General features: G+C 37.6%; 1 protein-coding gene across 13 annotated transcripts in view; it reads left to right on the forward strand.

Annotated features, from left to right (window-relative positions):
• NRXN3 (neurexin 3) overlaps positions 1-24,623 on the forward strand; it is a 1,648,091-nt gene that overhangs the window by 1,617,779 nt on the left and 5,689 nt on the right. For 3 of the 13 annotated variants that reach the window (XM_057543496.1, XM_057543497.1, XM_057543498.1), the window contains one exon: positions 19,895-20,118. The exons of the other annotated variants lie outside the window; for them this stretch is intronic. In XM_057543496.1, the coding sequence (XP_057399479.1) occupies positions 19,895-20,004 (110 nt within the window). In that variant the 3' untranslated portion in view covers positions 20,005-20,118. Of the gene's footprint in view, positions 1-19,894; positions 20,119-24,623 lie in introns of those variants that run through there. 13 annotated transcript variants of the gene reach the window in all.

The raw sequence follows: 24,623 nt of genomic DNA on the forward strand, positions 1-24,623 counted from the left end.
TGGATTGCTAATGGCATCCCACCACCGGGTTGGAATTTAAATATTCCTTCTATCAGTTGGGAAACAGCAGTTTTTCTTTCTGTCTGTCATTGTCTGTGTATGATTTCCCTTCTGCTTATAAAAAATCTATCACTCCTGTTGCCTATTGCACTTTATAAGATTACTACTGATTACCATTTAGATTTGTTAAGTGGCATAGCACATTTTATGGAGTCAGGAGCCGGTAGCCATCAAGGTCAATAGAAGTAGCCTGAATCAATTATAAATGAGTTATTTTTATTGCCCACACAATGATCAAAGCATGTGCTGCTGCAAAAGCTTAGTTCTAGCCCCTGAATGAAAATAGATAGATGACAGATAGATAGATAGATAGATAGATAGATAGATAGATAGATAGATATAGATAGATAGATATAGATATTTAGTTCTATGGGATAACAGATTTTTCTGAAATTTTCTTCCTTGAGAGAGGTTGCTTGTAAGCATCTTTTTCAGTGGAATAGAGCCAAGTTGTGTTATCTTCCACACACCCAGCCTACCGTGGCCACAGAATCCAATAACTTTTCTCTTAAATGAAGGCGTCTGCATATCCACAGGACCGCTTACTGTATTTCATTTACAATGCACTGCTTCACTCAACACACTCTGAATGAAGGAGATATGCTCCATGGCTTCAAATTCAGGCCCTTCCTCCAAGCAGGGCTTGTTTATCTGTCTGCAACACACTTGGAGCATTTGAAAGACTAGTGATAAGGTTCATTCAGGCTGTAAAAATGGGCTGAGCATCATGGCCGCTTCTTTCGCAATGGCCTGGCATGGAAGGATGGAGAAGTCCATTGTTACCACACAAATGACTTGTCGATTTGCCTCTGGTATGACTTATCCAGGGAAGTTACATCATTTTAAAGTCAATGAAGTTATAGGGAACATTTATGACTATGGTACTTTAGTTGTAACTTTGCGAGACTGTTTAATAAGTTTGCAGAGAATAAGTTTGGAATCCAGAAATAGTTTGTTCTATTTCTGGGTGAAAAAACAAAGGATGCTTTGTACTTTTACATAAGATCCTTCATCTGGCCACAGAGTTTGGATTCAGACTCAAGAAGTGGGCTTGGAGTCATGTTCCCTTGGCTCCGAATAATGAACAAAATGAACAAATGCTTTTCTCTTTTAATTTTAGAATAGAGGCACCTTTATTTCTGAAATTATACTCAGCAAACCCCAAAACGTTTGGCTCTTGTATGATAGAAGAAGAGAGTAAGAGAGAATAGCTTGATATATGATTGTTTTCCTTCTGCGAGTACTCAGTTAGAAAAGGAGGCTGGTGATACTCAAAAGGAGGGTGTTGCCTTTTACAAAGCCTGGGAATTAGAGCCCATAGGCCTGAGAGTCCTCCCAGACCCTTGCCTGATGCCGCTGGCCAGAACCAGGGAAAGAAAGTCTTGGTTTACTATTCAGTGGCAGAGATCCACCCATAATGCAATGGAGGAGAATAAGTCTGCTTGTCCAGTCTCTATAAAAACTCTGTATTTACCAGAGTTTAGATTAATATAGACACAAGCAAAGTAGCCTCTCCTTCTGGTCTTAATGGTCTAAACCACCTTGTATCATTGCCCACCTCCTAAGCCATTTAATCTAACTTGCTCAGTTAAACTGTTCGGGCAACTTTGTGAACTTTGCGTGTCAGCTGGTGCAAGGCATTGTTAATAGCTGGAAGCCACCTATTTTTAGTCCTCTCTCTCCTTTCCTTCACACCGATTGATGAAATGGGAAGGAGGTTGAATAGCTTACTTTCTTTTAAGATGACACAAATATTAAATTGACAGATAAACTCCTAGGAGGTTTCAGTCCGTTTCAGGAAACTGATGATATGAGGTCTTTAAGCGTCGACAGTCCTATTAGAGAGAGAGAGAGAGAGAGAGACCACCAGGGAATCGTGAAAAAAAGAAAAATGAGGGAAATGTCTAGATTCAATAGGAAATTGGGGGTGTTGAGAGCATTTTAAGAAAAATGCTTGCTTTTTCACCAGCGGTGTCATTTTGTTCAAAGGGACAAGAAATTTAGTACTTTCTCTGAACTGTAATAGAACTGCAGACCTATCTCTACAACTTTTACTCTTTTACATAATCTTGCATTTACCCAAGAGCTAGTGAGTGAGGGTTTTCCCATGAGAACTGGTCATGCACAAGATGTTAATGCAGGACTGGGTCAGGCTCTGGGGTTTCATGCATGCAAGATGGGAAAACTCTTCCTTTGGTTAGATTAAGGTGTGTGTATTGTCCAGGCTTCTGGGAATCATAAAAAGTGAGGATATAGCCACAGATTCCTTAGATATCAGGTTTCTGAGGGCCTAGACATTGTGTCTGGTTTTATTTTTTTTATCTTGCCAAGCATGATTTTTCAAACTTCACTTAATATGTCTGAAGGATGAAGCTATTTCCATCAGGCATAGCTCTGCCACTCTTAAAAACATTAAGGATGAATTTTCCTTGTTTGTACCTGCTATCCACTAGAGACTAGAAACTGAGAATTTGGCTACTGGCAAAATTCCACTGTAACAGCTAATAGAGTGTTTTGGAAGGATGCCAATGGCAGCCAGATTGAATTAAGTACTTAAACTACTATTTAAGATCAGTTCTGCAGTTGGGGACTTGAAATCAGTGGCAGACTCACCTTCTAGTTTCCAGCTTACTTTGGGTTTTTCATGTCTTCTCTGATTTCCCCCGCATTTTTATGTCAGAGTGGATTCTCTCTCTCTTTCTCTCGAATACATTCATGCCAACGTGAAAATTTCATAATACTTCAGAATTTAACACGCACTTTCATATATGTTACTTTTTGCCTTCTAGATATATTAATGGTATTATGAGATTATTTATGTTAATGATATTCATGGTTCAACAGAAACACTAAAGGAATCACAGTATGTAGTATCTCGTAAGTTGCATTGCAGACCATGGCAAGAGGGGAGAGCTAGATATCGGAGACATGGGCTGTGGCCCTGGCTCTAGTACTCAGTGTCTTCATGACCTTGAGCCAATGCCTTACATTCTCTGCAATGTAGTTTCTTTACCTTTAAACCAGTGGTTCTAAACTGAGGGTGATTTTTGCCCCTAGGAGACACTTGGCAATTCTGAAGACATTTTGGATCGTCACAACTAGAGAGGTGCTGTTGGCATCTGGTGGGTAGAGGCCAGGGATGCTGCTAAACATCCTTGGTGCACAGGACAGTCTCCGCAACAGACAGTTATCCAATCCAAAATGGCAGGAGTGATGAGGTGGAGAGACTTTGCCTTAAGATGTAAATAACATCTACCGCACTCATTACAGGATTATTGTGGGGCTCAAATATAAATGGAAGTGGCCTTCCATTTCTGATATTAATTCTCTCTGGTATTGCACAGATGGATGCCAAAATTGAATCTTGAAAGGAAAATGGATGTATTCTCCTAGGCTAAAAGTTATATATGAAACTATCAGATTAAAATATATGAAATACATCCACTGCATCTTGCTCCACAATTTTATGGTTTTAAACAAATTCTCTAAACATAAAGAGAAACAATGAAAAAATATTAATCTTAGAAGAAACCTAGCATGCAGTGACTAACATAGATAAAGGAAATTGGAATCCATGCAGCTAATAGACTTTTCTATTAGTGTACAGCCATAACACATCTTTCCTAATAGAAGCAAGCCCGAAATGATAAGTTGTTTGGATCACATTAATTAACATTCAGCTCTATTAGATTTGCACCTGAGGTTGGGTTCATTTTACCAGTGCTGATGAATATCAAACTTAACAATATCTAGCCGCATTATATTAGAATAAAATATGTTTTACATTGAAGGCAAATTTTAGACTCAACTCTTAATAATGGCCTCTTATATTAACTCAGATAACTAGAGATAGTAAAAACATGAATTTAATTCCAGTGACTCAGACTATAATATATGTTACAGTAGTAATGAGAATTAATCCTTTTTGTTGCTTTTATTGTGCAGTTGCCTCATAAGTTTATATATAACTCTAGAGTTTATGAGGCATTTTTACAGATATTACTTCTTGCCTTATTTTTGTAATGCAGTCCTCTTAAAAATGTAGCTTGGGATCCATGGATGAGATCTGAATGTCTTCACAAAATTTTATTTACATAGACGTTTTTACTGGGTAAAAGCACACAGTCTCCATCAGATTTTCATTGCTTTGTTATCCAGAAATGTTGAGCGATCACCCTTAAAACAAAGGCTCATCTCCTCCTAAATGCTCATGTTTACCAAGTTCTCCTTAAATGACACTGTATTTGTTCTATCAGTATATTAGCAAATCATCTCTAGAGTACCAACTGATCAATAACTGTAAAATTCTTAATTGACATATACGCAGATTTTTTTTAATTTAAAGATTCCAATTGGAAGCTCTGCCATATAGCTAAATTGAATAATTATGCAAATGCAGTACAATATTATTTAATTGGACCTTTTGGAATGAAAACAATCCAGGTGTGCAAAGCTCTTTGCAATCTGGAACAACTATTCTAACATATATCTGCCAAGGAACAACATCTTGTATGTAAACAGGAAGAGGAAAACAGCTTTGGCTACCCTCCCAAGAAAATCTACATGAAAGAATGTTGTATGCATTTTGGTATGTACAGATTCTCAGGTGTTCTGTTATAGAAGTACCACTGTGTAAGAACAACTATATAGACAGACTAGAAATCCAGAGAATTGGTAGCTAAATAAACAGACTTGTCCCACACCCACCAATAATAATAACAAATGCTCTTAGCCCTTAAGAAACATAACAAAGAAAACACAGAAATCCAACATTTCTTACTACTGCTGAGATTTTAAGTACCACTGGAAAAGCAAACCCCATTACAAATGCTGACATTTTTACCCAGAGACCATTCTCTTTATTTTCTTATTTCTGTCTCTGCCACCTTTCTCATCTGATAAGGGATTCCCAAGTACCGCTCTTATAACCGTAAAATGAGCACAGAGTATGTACAACAAGACGCCTCCTCTGACTCTCCGGGAGGGCCCAGCCCTTTTAACCTTTCCCTTTCTTGAACCAACCATTTAACTGTATATTATTTGCTGCTCAGCTTCACAGCTAAAGACACAACATTCTACATGAAAATGTCACTGCTGAAAACATTATGCAGTGCTCAAAACATAGCCATGTGTCCATACTCCTTTATGTTCCTGTAAAGACTAGGACACTCAGTGTGACACAAAAGGGGCCAGTTAACTATTTTACCAAAGGTGGTATTCTAAGTTAAAACTAAATAATTGAAAACGACAAAATTAAAATCAAACTCAGAAAAGTTTGCGTTCATTCCCGACCGTACTTGACCGGGACTTGCAGATTCCGAAAGCCCTTATCATCCTTGGGCACATTTCTCTTTTCACACCCTAATTTCTTCAGAGAACAAACAGAATCATGGCAACTTCCCCCAAACACTGAGACTACCTTGTAGGGTCCCTTTCAAAAGCAAGAATATTCTTTTGGGTTCCATGGCCATAACAAAATAGGTAACCAGGTCCCTCCTCCGAAGCTGTCCTATGCAGTTGCCACTCATTGGGCTTTGTGAAACTGCAGAACTGGGCCATTTTAAAATATCTTCTTCGGCACCATAATACCTTTTAATGACATGTAAGAATAAATGTTAATATTACTCTCAGAATAGTTTTTTTAAACTTTGAAAAAAATTCAGCATCTGAAGATTTCAGTTTTGATATCTCCTCGCACATTCTTTAAGCTTCTGTTCTAGGATTTGTGGCCACTTTTGCTCATGGGGAGCTCCTTTTTGGCAGAGCTTTTCTTCAAGGGGCTGGAAATGTGGTGTGTAGGGTGAATTGAATAGCTACATCCCAGATGACACAGTTGAGGGATTGAATGGAAGAAATTTGTGGCAACCAACGTAATTATTCAAATTGGAATGTGGCCATGGCCCCGGGGTTCATATTTTTCTTCATAAACGAAGTGGTTTGGGATTCAGTGTAAGCATAGGCAATTAGGATTTCGACACTAAACCACATCCCTGCACAGAGCCCATGGGTTTTCTGGTTGATGATCATAATAGTTACATACGAAATTTGACAGTGACAGCAGGGGAACATCACCCTATCAGACTTAGCCACTATTAGGAGGATGCAGTTTAAATCCTGGCATGCATGGAATAGCCTATCTGTGAATGGTTTTTAAAAACAACATAGTAAATTTCAATCGGAACTCAGTCCTTTGCAATTGATTTTCAAGTTGCCACAACTCTGCATCATTAAGGTAGAGTCCTTTCCAGTGAGATTTCCTTCTAATGTTATATAGAGAAAAAAGTTACTCTTCTCAGTAAAGTTCAGTTGGATGCTACTAACAGTTCAAAGAATTTGGACTAAAGTGGTTCTGTGCACTGGAAGGAACCCAAAGGCAAATGACAAAGATGCTAAGTGCAATGTGTAGCTTTTGTTTTCCAAGCTCATGCACTCCCACTCTGCCTTCCCAGTTGGCTTTCCTGCAGCATCCAGTTCCAAGTTTAAGACCACAGGGTCATACTTGAGTGGCTCTCATCGAAACTCTTGCCAACTGACTTCTGATACACTTAAAGGTTGTTAAAACCAAGAGCCCTTCTTCCGCTAGGAAATGTTACACTTTTAGTGTCATCCTGGTTTGTAAGTTCCATCCACTATTTCAGACAACAAATAAAACTAGCCCACATGACACAAAGCTACCTGTGATGCTTTCTAACTATGCTTTTCAAAATCTATGTAGCTTTCTTTTATTTGGCCACCATTACAATACAAGCTATCCAACAGAGAAAGAGCTGCTTGTAGCTTTAGAATACAGATGGGTAATTATTGTGATGCAGTCTCAGAAGACCTTGGATTGAGAGCTCCAGAGAACATCATACATCTGAACACTAGCACAGTACAAAAGATAGAGGCATAGAGCTTTCTGAAGCAATAAAATTCAGCCGTACCCAACACTTTCTTCTAAAAGCTGGAGTTGTTAGATTGAACATTTATCATTGTTTATGTATCACCTAAAAAAAAAAAAATCCCTGACCCACTAACTCCTATGCTGCCTCTTTTGTCTATTGATCTGTTGATGCCTGATTTCCATATAGGACTCTGCCAATGGCTAGTCTCTACAGTGGGAAATCAACTTTCAAACCTTCATCCTTGGATTACTAGATTCCCTTCTTTCTCTGCTCAACATCCCATGTATCCAAAATAATACTCTTAGCACCCTATCCTAGGATTTTGTCATCTCACTGCAAGAAACACAGAAATTATTACGCCTTTCTAGGACCCACTAAGGAAGGAGTGTTGTGAAGTGGCTAGGTAATTGACTTTTGATTCTTAAGGGAAAAGGCAACATAAAACATATGCTTCCATTATGTAATGACATAGAGTTAGGTAAACTAAATATAGTCAGTTTAAAATATTTTAGAAATGATATTATTGGCTTTGGAAAATTTTTGAGCTTCATTAGCAATAGCACTTACCTTCCTTAAGTCATTGGTTCTTTCAAAAGATCACCCTATCTAACCCTTACATTTACAGGCAATAAAAGGGGGCTCAGAAAATTAAAGTCACTTACTTGAGGTTACATAACCACTAAGTAAGGTTGCCTCCACACTGTGCTTCCTAATGTCATGTCTTTTCTAGGAAAGTCAGGAGAGCTTACTTTCTGGAAGTTTTGCTTATTAGCAGGATGTATAACCTGTGGGGAAAAGACACAACAGCATTCGATTTTATTTATCTCTCTGGTTTCTCTGGAAACATATTGAATAGATACTACCATCCTTTTCTCCTTCAAGGCTTTCTTTGGACCACAAATGGTGAATGCCACTACTTCACAAAGTTATTCTTTTTACCATTAATTGTTCTTTTGTGTTACTTTCTGTAAAAGTATCAGAGAGAGTTATTCTCCAGAGACTTCTAGGTAGTTGAGTCCTTGCTTTTAGATTCTTTCTATCTAAACCAAAGAAATAAGTCTTAAGGCCTGTAGGTTAAACAAATCTCTTCAAATATGAAGGCTCTTTAGAAGCTAAAATGCACAGACACTCAAAATGTGGTATCTTTCTGTCTTGATTTGTGCCCATTAGCCAGGTCCACAGGGAAATCACTTTTTATTTTTCAATAATTATTTATTGGGTCCTTATTATGTGCTATGGCCACATTCCTGTACCTCTTCTCTCACTGTCTTTACCTATCTGGTCAACACTGCTCACAACTTTAAGTAGCAGTGACCAAGGACAATTGTCCACTGTGTGCTACTGTCCTGTCCAAATGCTGGCTTCAACAGAACTGAAAGGAAAAATAGGGCTTATTCAGAGTAGTTACAAATGCTGTTCATAAGCACAGGGGTAACTTGCATGGGGTTATTGCATAGGCTGGGCAGGCCTTGCATCGCTCAACTCGAGGGGATACTCTTTACATGAACTACAATAGGCACTGCATCCCCTGGAGCTATACAGTGAAGGAGCCCTGACATTCAAGCAGACAGATAGATGCAGGTACCATAACAGTATGTTCTCTTGTTTCTGGCTGAATAATATTTTCAAGGAAACAAGATACCCTCATCTGCAAGGAGAATTTGTGTTGAGCCAAAACAAAACCAAAGATGAAACGGATATGGTAAGAACAAAATGATTTGTCTCAGTTTTCATGATACTGCTCCAGCCCTGGATTTGCTTAGTGGCTTCGCCTATCTGTTCCTTAAAAAAAGAGAGAGTAGGGATGACCTGTCACTATCAAAAAATTCTACCGGGTGTCCAAGATAATAAGGATTTTCCTAGTGAGTTGTTTACAGGAGGACTAATATATTTTGTACTGAATACCTAAATAATATGTAATAAAAAATGTAACATTTTTCAAGTAAGAGAGACCCCAAAAGCCTAGCCCTAGGTTACATGATTTTGCAGAGATAATACTTAGCACTTTATGAATTTTAAGTTTCAGCTTTCAGTAGTATCCATCCATTTGAAGAAACAAATATGACCTTTTGGCTGATAGCGTTGGGGGAAACATCACTATAGATTAGTACTATGAAACAGAAATAAAATTAATGAGCAAACATTCTAACGGAGTCACTGCATGTGAGCACATTAAACTTCTGCATAAAGATAGAGATTGTAAGTGGGTTTCTGAATTTCACCATTCTGACGTTCTTAATTAAACATGGCACCATTGCTAAAGATAAAACCTTTAATGTTTCTCAAATCTTTTCTTTTTTAATAGATACCTCATATGGTCATCATATGTAGTGTGAAAGCTTAAAGATCAAGTAACATATTCATCTAAAACAGCATAGGGAAAATATATCAGGATCTGTTTATTATCACCGTGGAGAAATAATGTTGGAGACCACGCTGAAAAAAGATGATGTGGTCTGGCCAAGGAGACATTAAAAGTGACCAGATGACTGTTGGCACTTCTGTTTTCAAAGCTGGCTATAACTCTTCCTCACTTTGTGACCCTAATCTGAAGCCAGGCTTGTGTCTTGTCCTCATCCTAGCACCATGTCACTCTAGCAGACATGGTAGACTCCATGGTTCTGAAAGGACACAGTTGGAAGCTAATTCTTGTGTCTTCTGTCCTACCTGAGACTGAGAGTAGCATCTGTGCCTGTTTGATGAGTACAGAGAAAGCCATTTTTCTTAACACTTTAGAATAATTAGTGGAGCCTACCAGTCTGGGGTTAAAATGCAGAATAAAAATAATAAGGTATGAAAAAAGAACAATGTGATGAGATTCTCCAACAGTTAGTTTATAGCGCTTTTAAAAAATTTTTGCATAGAGTCAATGATGGATTAGGATATAGTATGAAAGAAAACAGTATGGGACAGAGATATTCAGAGAGCATTTGTAATTTGATAACTCAGGAAATTAGCAAAGGAATCAAATCATTTAGACTATATTGATAGGTACTTCATAGATAACTGAAGCATCCACCACATGACATTTAGACTAGGTGGAATATCCAAAAACATTTATTGTGTGGTCCTAAAATCAATGTATTAGTAATTATTAAGTAGCTTTCAATGTGCCAGTAAGAGAATTATTATTCTTATAACATTTCTGAAAGTATGTATGTGTGTGTATATGTATATATGTGCATTTTATAAAGTGCTGATATAGCTAGCATCTCCTTCCATTAATTCAACATCCAGTGAAGTTTATCTCCATCTTACAAACAAGAGAAGTTATGGCTTAGTTCAAGGTCATAGAGAGTGGATCACAGCCTAGATTTAGTCCAGGTCTTTTGATTCTGAGCTCAACGTGATTTTGCATAAGAGCCCTTTGGGGAACTTTAAAAAGAGCAAATATTCAGACACTGCCTGTCATCCCATCCCCACTACCCCCAGCAGAGACTGATTTAGTAGGTCTGGTTAAATGACCTGAGATTGTACAAAAAAAACCCTCAGAGCCCCTCTGAATATCTCATTGTACAATAATGATTTCAAGGGCATAAGAGTTTGAAATAAATCTGTAGAGATCCTGGGATCTCCTGTGGAAATTGTTGTTGTGCCTAAAGATTAGGTTGTTTATAATTTCCCATACTCACTGAGAACTGAATATTTTAAAACATCCTGGTTTGCAGTGGCATTGTGGTTTAATGTAAAATATATAGGATTGAGTTTAGTCATGGCTATTCAACTTCCTAGTTGTATACTTTGAGCAAACTAACTTCTTTCAGCCCAAGTTTGCTGATAATGTAAGATGTAATTGAAATGATTAAGTGAAATTAAATATTTAAGGTGCTTAATACAACATCTGGCAGAGAATATGTTCTCAATAACTCTTAAGAACATGTCCCTCTAGAAGTAGGCTTCTGGTTAATTTAGTGTTTTAACTATAAAATTATAATTTATATTTTCTTTCTCTTTTCTCATATTTGGGAGGATCACTATGTCAACCATTTGATCATACGCATTTGTCTCTGAGCATGTATCTTTACTAATCTAGAGGCTCATGTGCATTGAGTTTTTGGAATGACTAGGGAATTTATCATAGCTTCTCTCTAATCACAGTAGTTCCGTTTACAGAAATTAAAAATAAATCTCATGATATGTGTCTTGCACATGCAGGCATCTCTGTAGTCTTCTACTCTCTGGTAAATCAGCTGCTTGAGGCTCAGGTCATACACAGTCAAAGCCGTGCAATCATGGTACATCATCTTGATGTCAAATGCATGAGTCTTGAGCAAGCTTTTCATGTTGTTTGCATAGTACTAATTTCCACTGAGTATAAAAACGCCTTGGTGTTATTGATTTATGAACACTGTACACTCCTTACAATGAAGATGGATTTTAGGGGAAAAGAGGGTGTTTTCAAGATATGGTGAATTTTATTGTAACATGTCGTCAAGTTCAGCTATTTCTTGTGGACAACGTAGAGAACTTAAGGGCCCTGCAGAGAGGAGGCAACAGGTAGAATGCCCAGCTGCTACCACCAAAAAAACACCAGCACAAAGAAAATGATCAGAATTCTGGTCATAATGACAGACTAGATGAGCTTTTGTGGAAAACAGAAGCAAAATAAACCTTCTTGAATAATTTATTACTCTAAAAATACATTCATAGCATGTCATGGTATGAGTTCAGGAAAAAGATCCCACTACTGCTGGGTTCTGCTGTCAGTGGCTGTAGGGCCACAACAGGCAAACAAACAAAGTACATTTTCACTACCCTGATCACCAGTCCTCCCACTGATAATTTGTTTGGTCCATTCCTTCCTATTGCCTGAAGACATGCATCAAAGCCTGGCAGCTGTAGTCCTGACTCTTCTGTTTATTTTATCTTTAGCTTTCACAACTGCAAAGGAAAGCCTGAGTTTTTAATAAACATCCCAGCACCAGTTTATGAGAGGGAGAATGAGTTAGATAGTGATGTGGTTTTTTCGGATGGTTTTTTAAGCCAGCTGTGGGTGAGAAGGTCCAATTTGCATTGGAACTGCTAGCTAGAATTCAGGGAAATCCCATCTGGTTTAGAGAAGAGTAAAAGAAAATAGAACAGAATAGAGGATGCAATGCTTCAATAGTTAGTTTACAAACCATTTACTCAACGCCTCATGTGGGAGTAGCACCGTGCTTGGAGCTACGGAGGTCTGCAAGAGAGAAAAGTAGACTGGCCTCCCTTTGCGAGGTGTTTTCAGGCTATTAGAGGCATTGTTCCTTCACTAAGCAGTGATTTCCTGAGCTCTCACCAAGTGTCCAGCACTGCTGCAAGTACAGTGGAGAATTAGACAAAGTCTCTGTTCTCATGGCGCTTATATTCCATAAATAAATGGGCATGAAACAGCTAGTAAATACTACACAGAGAATCACGAGGGGACGGTCAGTTAGAGAGCAGGTTGCTTACTACGGAAGCCATGGAGGACCTCACTGAGGAGCAGACTTGGAGGAGAGACCTGAACCATCAGAAGGAACAAGCCAGGCAAAGAATAAGAAAAGGAGTGTTCTTGGAAGGGAAGCTAGAGAGTATGGCCAGAGTCTGAGACATCGTGGGTCAGGGGCAGCTGTAAGAGGTGAGATGGGAGTGGTAGGCAGCTAGCAGATCACAGGGGACTTTCACTTTCACATCGTGGGTCACGGTACAGAATTTGGGTTTGGAGAATTCTACCTTTGAGGATTTGAAGCGAGACAGTGACTTGATCTGTTTTATATAGTATACTTTTTAAAGATCACTTTGACTTCATTATGGAGAATGGATTTTAGGGAGCCGGAAGTGGAGGTGGGGAGATCAATTGGGAGGCTATTGCAGAGTCCAGGCAAGGAATCGTGGTGGCTTACTCTAGGACATGGGTGACGGCAGTGGGAGAAAGTCAACGTGAGGAATTTGTTGCCACAGTAGAGTACACAGAACTTCCTGGTACACTGGATATGTGGAGGTGAGTTGGGGTAGGGGCTCAAATATCATGACTAATTAGGGGCTTGTACACCTGGGTCAAACCCAAAAGATGGGAAACCTAGGAGAGGTGCAAGTTTAGGAGGAGAGTGAAGTCCAAAGTTCTCTTTTAGCCATTTTGAATTTAAGGTGCCCCTTAGAGACTGAAGTAGAAATGTTGAGTAGACAGTTGGATATGGGAAATTGGAATCTGAGAGGAGGTTTGAACTGCAAATCATAGTCATATAGATGGCAGGTCTTTACAGCCAAGGGGCAGGATAGGATCACCCAGCCTAGGGCCACACCTGGGACCAGCCATGAAATGGAGAGATAAAGGGTCAGAACAGGAGGAGGAAAGTTGGAAAAATCTTGGGCTATTCAAGCTAAAGGAAGAAAGAATTTCAGGCAGAGCTTTCATTTCTGACTGGCACACAGGTCATTTTTATGTGGATAAAATAAATCTTTTATATTACCTACTGTCTTGGACTTTAATAGTATTGTAAGGACCTAATAGTTTGCAAATAATGAGCCATATGCATATATTGGCCCTAAAAATCCACAGAGAAGCAAGGTTAAGAAAAGGAGAGCAGTTGCTAAGTTCATGGCTTTAAGCTCTATTTACACTGCTCTTTGTTTTACTTCACGAAGATATTCGATGAAGATAACTCTTTTTTTTTTAAATTTTTTATTTATTTACTTATTTTTAGCTGTGTTGGGTCTTCGTTTCTGTGCGAGGGCTTTCTCTAGTTGTGGCAAGTGGGGGCCACTCTTCATTGCGGTGTGCGGGCCTTTCAGTGTCGCGGCCTCTCTTGTTGCGGAGCACGGGCTCCAGACGCGCAGGCTCAGCAGCTGTGGCTCACGGGCCTAGTTGCTCAGCGGCATGTGGGATCTTCCCAGCCCAGGTCTCGAACCCGTGTCCCCTGCATTGGCAGGCAGATTCTCAACCACTGCACCACCAGGGAAGCCCAAGATAACTCTTCATTAAATAAATTAGTGCCAACAAGGATAACTTTTTTGAATCCCACCCACTTCACAAAGCAGAGATCCAAGTGCTGCAAGCTGCTGTATTTTTGTAGTTCAATTCAACAAATATGTACTGAAGACCTATGGTGTCCCTGCTCTATGTTAGATGGATTAAAAAACACAAAATAGCACCGTGATGAGGAGTGGCCCCCGCTTGCCGCAACTGGAGAGGGCCCTAGCACGGAAACGAAGACCCAACATAGCAATCAATCAATCAATTAATCAATTAAAAAAAAAAAAATCTTAAAGTTAATCACATCCTTTAAAAAAAAAAAAAAACACACAAAATAATTATGAAGATTCAGCTTGTGCATCAAGGAGTTTATAATATCCTGAGTGAAGAAAGACTTACTTATACTACTACCTGATTACCATTAAAACAAATGAAAATAAGAATATTAATTCCTGGAAAGTTTTTAATCGAATTTTCCCTTTTGTGCATCTTAACCAGTATTAACTCTTTTGGCAGAAAAGAGCTAAAATACTACCTCGACCTTCCATTCCCTCATATCCTCATCTTACCCCACAGTTCTAATGCCTGTTGGGATATGTTTTCCAAGGGAATTTGATGAGACTTCCACCCTTGTCACCATCCTCTTTGGTCTCTTCAGTAGCACCAAGTAATGCTGAACTCATAGAATATAGCGAATAACATCTTCTTGCATTTGAATTGAATATTTCATAGTTTCCAAAGTAATTTTACTTAAATTTACATACATATGTGAGCTGGAAGGATGAGTCTTCTTGATTTTATAAATGAGCAAACTGAGACTCCAGGGGTTGGGGTGAGGAGTGAGTGACTTGTCTCAAGTCATGTGGTTTGAGAGGAAGGGCTCCTATGAAAACATACCTCAATATGACCTCTTCAGAGCTTAACTCTAACCCACAGAAGAGTGAAACAAAGTAACTGTAAAATTACATACATATATAAAAAAAATTCACCATGAAAAGATGAACTAATCAAGGTTTAAGAACTTAGCACTATTGGAGGGGTAGGAACAGAGGTTCAAGAGAGGTAGTAATAGTGGCTACTTGGGTTAGGGTTTTTGACTGAGGTCATTATTCGTTTGATGCTCCAAGCATCCCACTCAGAGTAGCACTGATCTCAGTTGTCTGAGACTCAGCCTTCTCTGAATATGAAACCCTCATAGCTGACGCTATGGTCAGCTTTGAAGAAAATAGTAACAAACATTTGAAGAGCTCTTTATAAACACTTTCAGATTCAAAATCTCAGTTGTATAAACTTACCCTTTGAGATAGGTTAATTGACCAGCCATTATAATCGCCATATTACACATGAAAAGACAAGCTCAGGGAGATTAACTGACTTTTTCAATATCCTAACAAGCTAGCATAGTAGGTGATACAACCAAGACTGGAACTTAGGTCTCCAGACTCTAAAGTTTCTATCCCATATACTAGATTTCAGGTACAAGGTGAGCCACTTTGGTGATGTAAGATTTTAATGCTTTTATGGAAGCTCTAAGCTAATGTGGGGTTTAAAAAAAAAAGCAATTAATGATATTAATTAATTCATTCATTAGTTCATTCAATAAACGTTTGAGTGATTATTAGTATTCTGGTTGGTAGGAAAAATAAAGATAAAAAGATGCTATTCTTGTCCTAAAGTTCTGACTGTAGCTGAAACTGAGAAGAAAACAAATTAAGTGCAGTGGAGTGTTGGAGCCAGTAACAATCTGTACAGGACGCAGTAGGTTCACAAAAAGGAATGGAGATTTGGGGACAGAATTACAGATACAAGTTAAGGGTTTTGTAAATACATAGGGAAAGAAGTCATTAATGTAAGGTCCTTCCATGTGTAAACATTCTATTCTATCAGGTTTGAAAATGCAATACTACCTTTTGTAATGTTTTATCCATTCTTATGAATCTTCTTAAGTATGAAAAATTACTCTCAATTGGGCAAGCAGATCACTGATACAGAAATACAGTTCTAAGTATTGGGCTTGATGGTGTTCTGTGCTCTTTTCCATCTTGGAGGTTTAGTTTTTCTCTTTCTCCCTCTTTACTGTAATTAGGTGTGTAAAATGTTTGGGAACAGATAGTACAAGAACTTCTTACTTGGAACATTTTTGTTCAGCATTAAAAAGAAAATGTTAAGTTTTTTATTTAGAGAAAATACCATGTTTGAAGCAGTCTTCACTCTTTCCCTGAGCATCACCCGTATCTGCGGAAGAGGTTGTGGGAAGTCGGGGTAAACGCAGGGCTCATTTTGTAACACAAGTGACAGCCATCCTCACATTACTAGGATTTGACATCCAGGCATAGTGTCTCTGTTTTTATTCTAAGCCAAACCATGATTCAGAACGGAACCATTGATTCTCTCAGAAGAATCCCTCCCTTCATCCCACAGACACATAACATATCAATCAATGAAAAGGATTTTGTGTATTTCATAGGAGGGACAGATGATGAAGAGATTTATCTCATATACCTGATGCAAAAATCTTGAAAATTTTCAGTAAGTATTTGCTCTCCAGACTCCTTTTTAGCTTTCCCTGATTACAATTTTTTAAGTCTTTCCCTGGTGTTGTACTCTGATTCCCAAGAAGGTTGCCTCTTCCTTCCTCTTTCCAGTACTTTCAGTGACAAATTTAAAATATTTAATGTTATGCAAAATAATTCATTTGGACCTTCCTCTTGAACCTCACCTGTGCACACTGAAGACAATGTCCTTATCAAGCAGGAATCACTCTCCCAGAGAGGCGGGTTTGCACCTTGAGTTCCTTGAGTATTCTTCCAGCTTCTCAGGCACAACCCCAAGCAGTTCAGAAACATATTTCTTTGAAACAAGTGCACTTTCCAAGATGCGTTCTGAGTAATTCCATCTTATTGCATTTGATGTTCTTAAAAGTCTGATTTTGCATTTAGACAGGGTTATTTGGACATGCTGGGATAAAAATGGTCCCATCAAAATATGCTGTTTCAAGTCAAATTATTGTATTATTTGTTCTCAATGGCAAATATAACCCCAAAGCATTCTTAACACTCAGTAGAGGCATAGATACAGAACCATGAAGTTATTGGTAATAAAAGCCTAGTGTAGATATGCAATGAAAGATGAAAATGAAGTTGTGACCTGATTATAAGCTACTGGCAATATTATTTTCTATCTTATATTAGAAATCAAATGAGCTTTGTGTATATTAACTGATGGTTGACTTATAAAAATGTGTAGGCACTGATATAGTGCTGTGTTTGCTTCATTTGAAACTGTGGCTTCCATGGATTTAAAAAATACATATTTTATTTGCAAAGTGACAACCATAAATTTTGGTATGTTCAATTGTTTAGCCAGTGATTTCCAGAAAGTTAAGTGGTGTCCTACTTGTATGAGTTTAAAACAGGCAATTTTGAAATAGGTAAATTACTCAGTAGAAACCTTAGGAGACTCAAATTGTTGGTGTATCTTCCTCAAAACACCTCTTATTTTCCAGGAGTATGTATACACTAGACATATCTTATTCTTTATAAGTCTCACACTTAGACCACTTATGTTTCCTACTTTAAAAAAATGCTTATGAAACAAAAAATAGCCCATGTGAATGTTATTAAAACTAACTTTGTCCTACAGAAGTAATTTGATGCCTTGTGAGGCAATCTGTACATTTATAGGGTCTTCTCATACAATAAAATTCAATGTTAAAAGTATAATTATTCAAAAAAATTAACTAAATGGCAACAAGGGTTTTTCTTTTCGTATATTGTTGGGATTTTTTTCCTCCTAGTAAAACCTCCCAGCTGCCCTTTGTGAAGTTCCTACAATAATGATTAACATTATAAAACCAGAGACTAAAAATCTTGGTACGGACTGACCCATGGGGACACATTACTATAATTATTTTAAAATAAAATAATAAAAGGGGCATCCCATGAGGGACAAAAGTCTGACTCATCCTCACAATTTATTCTGTTTGTCAAAGTCACCCAAAAAATTTCTTAGGAGTGGTTGGAATTGGCTCAGGACCAGGGGCTCTCAAGTGTCTTACCTTTGTGGTTCACCTACCTGGGTTTCCCAGTCCTTGGTTGAACATTAATGTTCTCACGGGGATAAAATATTTAATGTAATTCTTGTGATCTCTTCCAGTAGAGGCTGAGGCCATTTCTAAAACCTCCTTCCCCATGTCCCTTCCACAGTATCTTCACACACACACACACACACACACACACAAACACACACACACACACACACACACACACACACTTTGTCTCTTTTTTCCTTTTCTCAAGGTTTAATCGAGCATTTTGTTTCCCACATGGTCTCTAGAAGACTGGCAGTTTCCCCCAATGTCCTTCAAATAAGCCACACTCATTTCCTGACTATCCTATAGTTAGTTTACTGATGCTATGCCACTATGCTCTTTAGAGTGGAGCGGGTTTTGCCTCTATTACCTAAAAAAAGCCGTCCATTTATCAGGTAAATTTAATTACCACAGTTGTCACCCATGTGCCCTGTCAATTTGGCCAAGCCCAAGAACATGTATATGGAGCAGTATTAATTATAACCCCTCTATGTCTTACAAAATTTACCTTCTGAGGCTATGAATGAATGTGGGCTAAGTTTCCTAGAGCAGAACCCATGAACTCATGTGTATTTTTACCTCAATTCCTGCCACTACAGGCTCTACTTCAAGCCCCAACACACGTACACATATACATGCACATGCTTACAAGAATGTAATTAGCAAAAGGCCTTGGGATGACCTTTGTCCCTACTGGAAGGCATGAAACTAAACCCAGTACCTTTCTCCTACTCTCAAATTGGTTTTGTCTTGCTGACCTCTTCCCAACCCTAACTCGCTGGTCTGTTTTTCTATTTTCCCTAAATGCAACTTACTTTAAGCATGTATTAACTTGGTTAACATTCCTGCAGTTAAAGCATAATAGACAATTACCCATTTGTCAGTCTCAGCCTCTTTCTTCTCTCTCAAATGTCTACTTATGACGTACATCCAGACTGCACGCCCTTTTTATTTTTTTTTAAGAAGCAAAACCAAAAAAAAGACATTTTTAAAGAAAATGCAAAATTTCTTTTTAAAGAAAATGCAAAATTTGTTTTTAATGTTGGCTGTCACCAAAAGGGGAATCAATAAGCCAGAAAATACAAAACAACAAAAAAAGTGTCCCCTGACTGCTCTGTCTGTGCCTCCTCAGCGTGTGCATCTGGTTGTTCATCTCTGAAAGTGTGTGAAATACTCTTTTCTTTAAATTATTTTTCGTTCTTTGCTCCCTTCTTGTTTGGGAATTAAGTGCTTTTTGTATTATATATATCTATCTGTATATATATCAGTGTATTTCTTTTTAATTGCTAGATCTTTATCTTTAGATTTGGTTTTATCCAAAACTATGACAAAAAAAGTTATGAATTGTTTTCTGCAACTTTTCCCCACTCCCTCTTTAAATGTGGAACAACTTCAGCTGCAGAATCCCCACATCCACATCTTTCAAATAAGCCCAGTCTCACTAGAATCAAATGCACCATGGGTGGCATGGGGAAGACAGGTGCTGTCATTCAGACAGTAGCCTTTCTATATAGGGAAGTCATGAATGACCCGGCCAATGGGCTCCCTATACAGCTTTGTCTTTCGATTTGAAGATCTCCACCCCCTCCCCTAACTCTAGATGGGGCTGTGTGCCTGCCGATGAAGTTGTTCAACTTGAATGCATAAATCTAGTCTCCTTGTTTTTGCTTTTAACCTTCTGATCATTATTATAAGTATTACTATTATTATTTTATGTATCTTGGCTACTTTTAGTAGGGACAAAAGTTAAACTGTTTTTATTATTTAAAAATCTTTAATGAAACTGTAATGATTTTTGGAGTAATTGCATGTTGAAGAAGTTGCAGCTTAGGGTGTGTGAGATTGTCAGTGTTAGAGTTCTGTTCTTTATTTCTGTAGATGGGCATGTGTAGGCTCATTTGTTTTTGTATATTGCCCATCCCTTCCTTACAGCCAGAAGCTCTAATGCAGCTAGATCACTCCGTGCCGCCCTTACATGGACATGGCGACTCACTTACACATTTACTCCCATCATCTTCATCTCTTGTGTAGTACACTCATAGATATGACCCTACCCTTTCTGCATCTTTCCTTCCCATACCCCTCCTTTCTTTAGCATTGTTCAAACTGATGTGCTGTCGTCCATCCCCTTCAATTAAAGAAAGTCTAGAACTTGTCAAAAAGACAAAAAAAATTAAGATTAAATATATATCTGAGAACCTATAATAATGCAGAAATTCATTCAAAACCCTCGAGATTCATAGATTTTTTTTAAAGGCGAATTATAAAATTAAACAGGTTTTTAACATTTTTTTTAAATCACTGCAATCAGAATAATTTCAGATTCAAAACTGATGCCCTCCCAAGCCCCTCAAAGTAAAAAATTTGTTAAAGTGCAGATTTTTTTTTCTTTTCATGTTATGTGGTGTGGATGTATGTGTTGTTGCCTCCCTGTATCATCCTCTGTTGTAAATTATTATATTTGAAAAATTAGACATTTTGCTCAAAAGTTTTTAAAGAAATGACAACAAAAAAGCAAGTTACAAGAATGTGGCAATTCTATTTGTCCAAGAGCATTCTTACACAACTTTCTTTTGTAAATTTTTCTTTCATGCCAAAAAACATGCGGGCAATTTGTTGATGTAAGTTGACTATAAATTAATACAGTATGCTTTTTTTAAGTTAAATGGTTTTGTCTATCTGGAAATGATTTCTTTATTTTTCCTAAAACAGCCTCTATTTTTTATTTGCTTTTACTTTTCTTTTCCGTCCTTATGTTGTGAATGCCTTGTTGATGTTATTTGCTCTCTTTCCCTCTAGTTTACTTTGAACCTGAAGTTGATTTTATTTTCTACTATGTGATTTTGAAGATGATATTAAGTATTTTATTTCATTTGTGTCTATTTGCTTAATTTTCACTGTTATATTTTGTGCTGAATTGCTTCTAATGATCAATGTGAATTCTACTCTTGGTAGAAGGGTGTGGGTAAATTGTTCTTACCATCCAAAGGAAGCCTGGCCTCTTTGCCTGAACCAACTTTTAAAGCCTTGAAAGCAATGGTAGGCTCTACAGTGGGATATGAAATTGGATACAACCTACAGGAGGCCTGTACTCCAGAAGAAAGTTAGTTGAGTTAACTGCAAATGTTATCAGTGGTAATACATCCTAATTTAACTCCTTAGAAAGCATTTGGGGAAATCAGTCCTTTATTTTATTTTCCTTCAGCAAAGGGGAAATAAGGTACTCTCAAGTGACTATGGTAGAGTTTGGTTATCCAGGATTAAACTATCACCATCACTGCAAGCTACAAAATCACTTTTACTGAGAGTAGAGAAAGAACCCCAAAGTTCAGAGTATTGTCCTATGATAATGATGCCTTCCAAAGTAAAAAACTAACTACTGGTGAAAGCACACCCGCACACAGTAAGCACCCAAATCTCTCTCTCTCTTTCTCTTTTCCATTCCTATTAATATTTGCCATTTCTCTCAAGGATTTAAACAGGTAAGCTTTAAAAGGGTCCTAAGATTCTACCCACAAGAAACATGATGATTTTCACATCTAAAGTTTTATTTAGGAAATGTCTCAGGTAGGTATTGCCATTTTGTATGACTCTATGGTGAGAATACTCCTTGACCTTAAAGGTATTTGGTCAATGTTGCCTTATCACTTCACGAAACAAAAGATCAGCAAGAAGTGCTATATAATTTTTAAATAAAGAGATTACTTGCTTCACTTTAGTTTTAGGTATTAGTATTACTGTTAAAGAAATATCAAACTGAAGAGTGGATAAGGGATATGTTTCCAGCCCAGCAGCTTCAATGAATGCACTTTATCTGCCTCAGTTTATATGATTTTATATTGTTTGACATGTTGGATGAACTAAGAATCTCCTAAATGGACTATTTTATCTAATTGAATTGAAAGCTTTTATTTTTGTTGAGGATGCTATCCATAAGTCCATTTGATATAAGGCTTATCATTTATTTTAAATGCAAGCTCTTGGGATTATTATAAATCATTCTTCAAACTCTGCATTTAAAATAGCCTTAATAATCTAGATCCTATATTATTATACTTATACCTCAGCATACGACTATTACATAAGAAAAGGTCAGAAAAAAATCATCAATGATTTCAGTGTTTATAGGTCCAAAATATTAGTAGAAATGATACTAGTAACTAGAATTTTGGAGTAGCAGTTTCTGTGCTAAATACTTAACATGCATTATAATTAACATTAACATGCATTATTATTATTCGCATTGGTGGCTTGAGATAGGCTGTGTTATTATTCCCATTGTACAGAGATTTTAATAAATTTGACCAACTCATGGCTAGTAAGACACAGAACTGTGTTGCCAACCTGCATCTGAGTGACTTCAGAGGCAAAGCTTTTAACCAATAGGTAGATGAAAAACTCCACTAGACATTCCTTCTTTTACAATGTATAATGACATCAAGGGGCTATAGCTCATCTTACCTGGGTGTATATTGAAAAAGTAGAATCTGTAGCCTTTCAGAATCAAACCCATTTCAGATAAACTAGGGGAAAATGTCCTACCTGGAGATTCTTATATCATTAAAATGCTCATTAAAAAGTTAAGCCCCTTTGAGATACTTGAGTTTTTCTGGTGTCTTCTCCCCAGGGACTTGCCATGCCTGTCCATGACTATTTTTTCTGAGGCTGGATGCAGAACAATTTCATGGTTCCAAGCTTCCAGATATTGATGTGTTGCAAGTACACACTTCTGTGGCACCAAATAACTAAGTGAATATCATTCAATAACTAACTTTGTGGGGGAAAAGATGATTTCTCCCCATTGTATGTTAGTTTTCCAGCAGAGAATGAGGAAAATGCAAATAAGAGATGAGGTAAAGAACCTAAATATAGATAAAAGAAATTCAAGGAATTGGAGCACAGTGTCCTCTCCCAGAGTCTCACTCTTCAGTGTCATTGTTTTTCGTATTTTTGTGACTTCTTCCACTCAGATATCTCCAGAGAGGCAAAGGTTGGAGCCATATTGAAACTTTGTGCTGCTTTTCTTGTTTTTTCAGATGACCCACTGCACCACCATCACCTACAACATTCTCACAGTTCAGAAGAGTTCTATTAAATTTTTAATATACTGTCTTTTTTGATGGCAGAGAGCCCCTTTTGCTGAATATCAGCCCTAGACACATGAATTATATATCTATAAATACACTCATAAAACAAAAAAGCAAGGCAGCCTTCAGGGCTAAAATAGACCTTTTATATCCCTAGTGATCTCTCTGGTTTAAAGAAAAGCACAACCCTGTCAAAAAAGGGTATATATTCCTGATTTAAAATGCTAACTTTAAGGAATATGGATAGTTCTTATTCCAAACCAAAGAAAAATTCTGGGGATGGAATAGGAAATTAGGGTTGTGATGGATTACAGGTTTTGTATTACTCTGCCTGCAACCCCTTATGACTTTAAGCTTGTTGCTTCTATGAATACTTTCATAGCATAGACATCCGGTAGATCACTGATTTCACGGTCTTTGGGCAGTGAAAAAAAAAATTATCAGCTGCTCCAACATTTCTGAGGAAACTCACTTTAGATTAATACAAATAAACATGAAATCTTAAATAGCCTTTGGCAATCTAAGTCATTTCTAGTAAGGATCTAATGATGGGAGAAACACATCCTTCACCTCCTTATCTCAAATGATGTGTGCCCTTGGACCTCCCAGGACACTAGAATCATCTTAAATCTTAAATATGGAATTTGATATTAAAATGGACTATACACCCCAACTCACATACTTGTCTCAGGCAAGTTTATACGTGGAAGGTTATAAACCTTCCACGTTTATAGTTATCCAAAAATTTCTGCCTACTTTCACTATAATTCCCCTTTGTAATACCAACTCCTACATCCCAGTGGACTCCCTTTTAAACTAAAGACATTCTTCCAATTCCTTGAGATGCCAGGAGAGGGGAGCTATGAAAGTTCCTATGATTTTATTGATTAAACACTACCAGGATTTGGGCTTAAATGTCCCTGACAGGGGCATCATTTATCATTTTTATCACTGCTACTAGGATTAATAACAAAATGACAAAGAAATTGAAGATTAGCAGTTTTAACAGATTCTGTTATTTAAACCCTGCAACAGCATACCCATCATTTTAGTTTGGAAATAAGCTCTTACCATTTCACTTAAAGGCTCACCAACCTTTTAGAAGCACTCTGTAAATTAGTGAGCTTCAAGACCCTCTTTTCATCCCCTTATCAAAAGGATGATTTTCACTTTTTTTTTTTTTTTTTCTGCTCCAAGAGAGATACTCACATTAGGGTGTTGAATGAGAAGTGAATAGCAAAGGAAAGTGGAAGTGATTCAACTGCAGAATGAGCAGTTCGTAGATTTTGTAGATTTTTAACAACAAAGACACAGTGGAAGCTTTAGCTGGGATTGAAAAGACAGGGGGGGAAAAAAAGGCAAATGTAAGACTCCAGTTGGGTGTCACAGATGGTACACTAAAATTGCAAATGAATGCCACTCTGTAATCATGAAGACAGTGATCTTAATCTCACTTAAAGGGACACTAGCATCCTACTTAACAATTTGCCTTTATATTTAATTATTTGTTCCAGGACTTTGCCTCCCAACAAATCAGTCATTCCTTGTCCTTTATCCCAGTTTACTCTCCACTT

This window comes from Balaenoptera acutorostrata, chromosome 3 (assembly GCF_949987535.1).
Source record: "Balaenoptera acutorostrata chromosome 3, mBalAcu1.1, whole genome shotgun sequence".
Lineage (NCBI taxonomy): Eukaryota > Metazoa > Chordata > Mammalia > Artiodactyla > Balaenopteridae > Balaenoptera > Balaenoptera acutorostrata.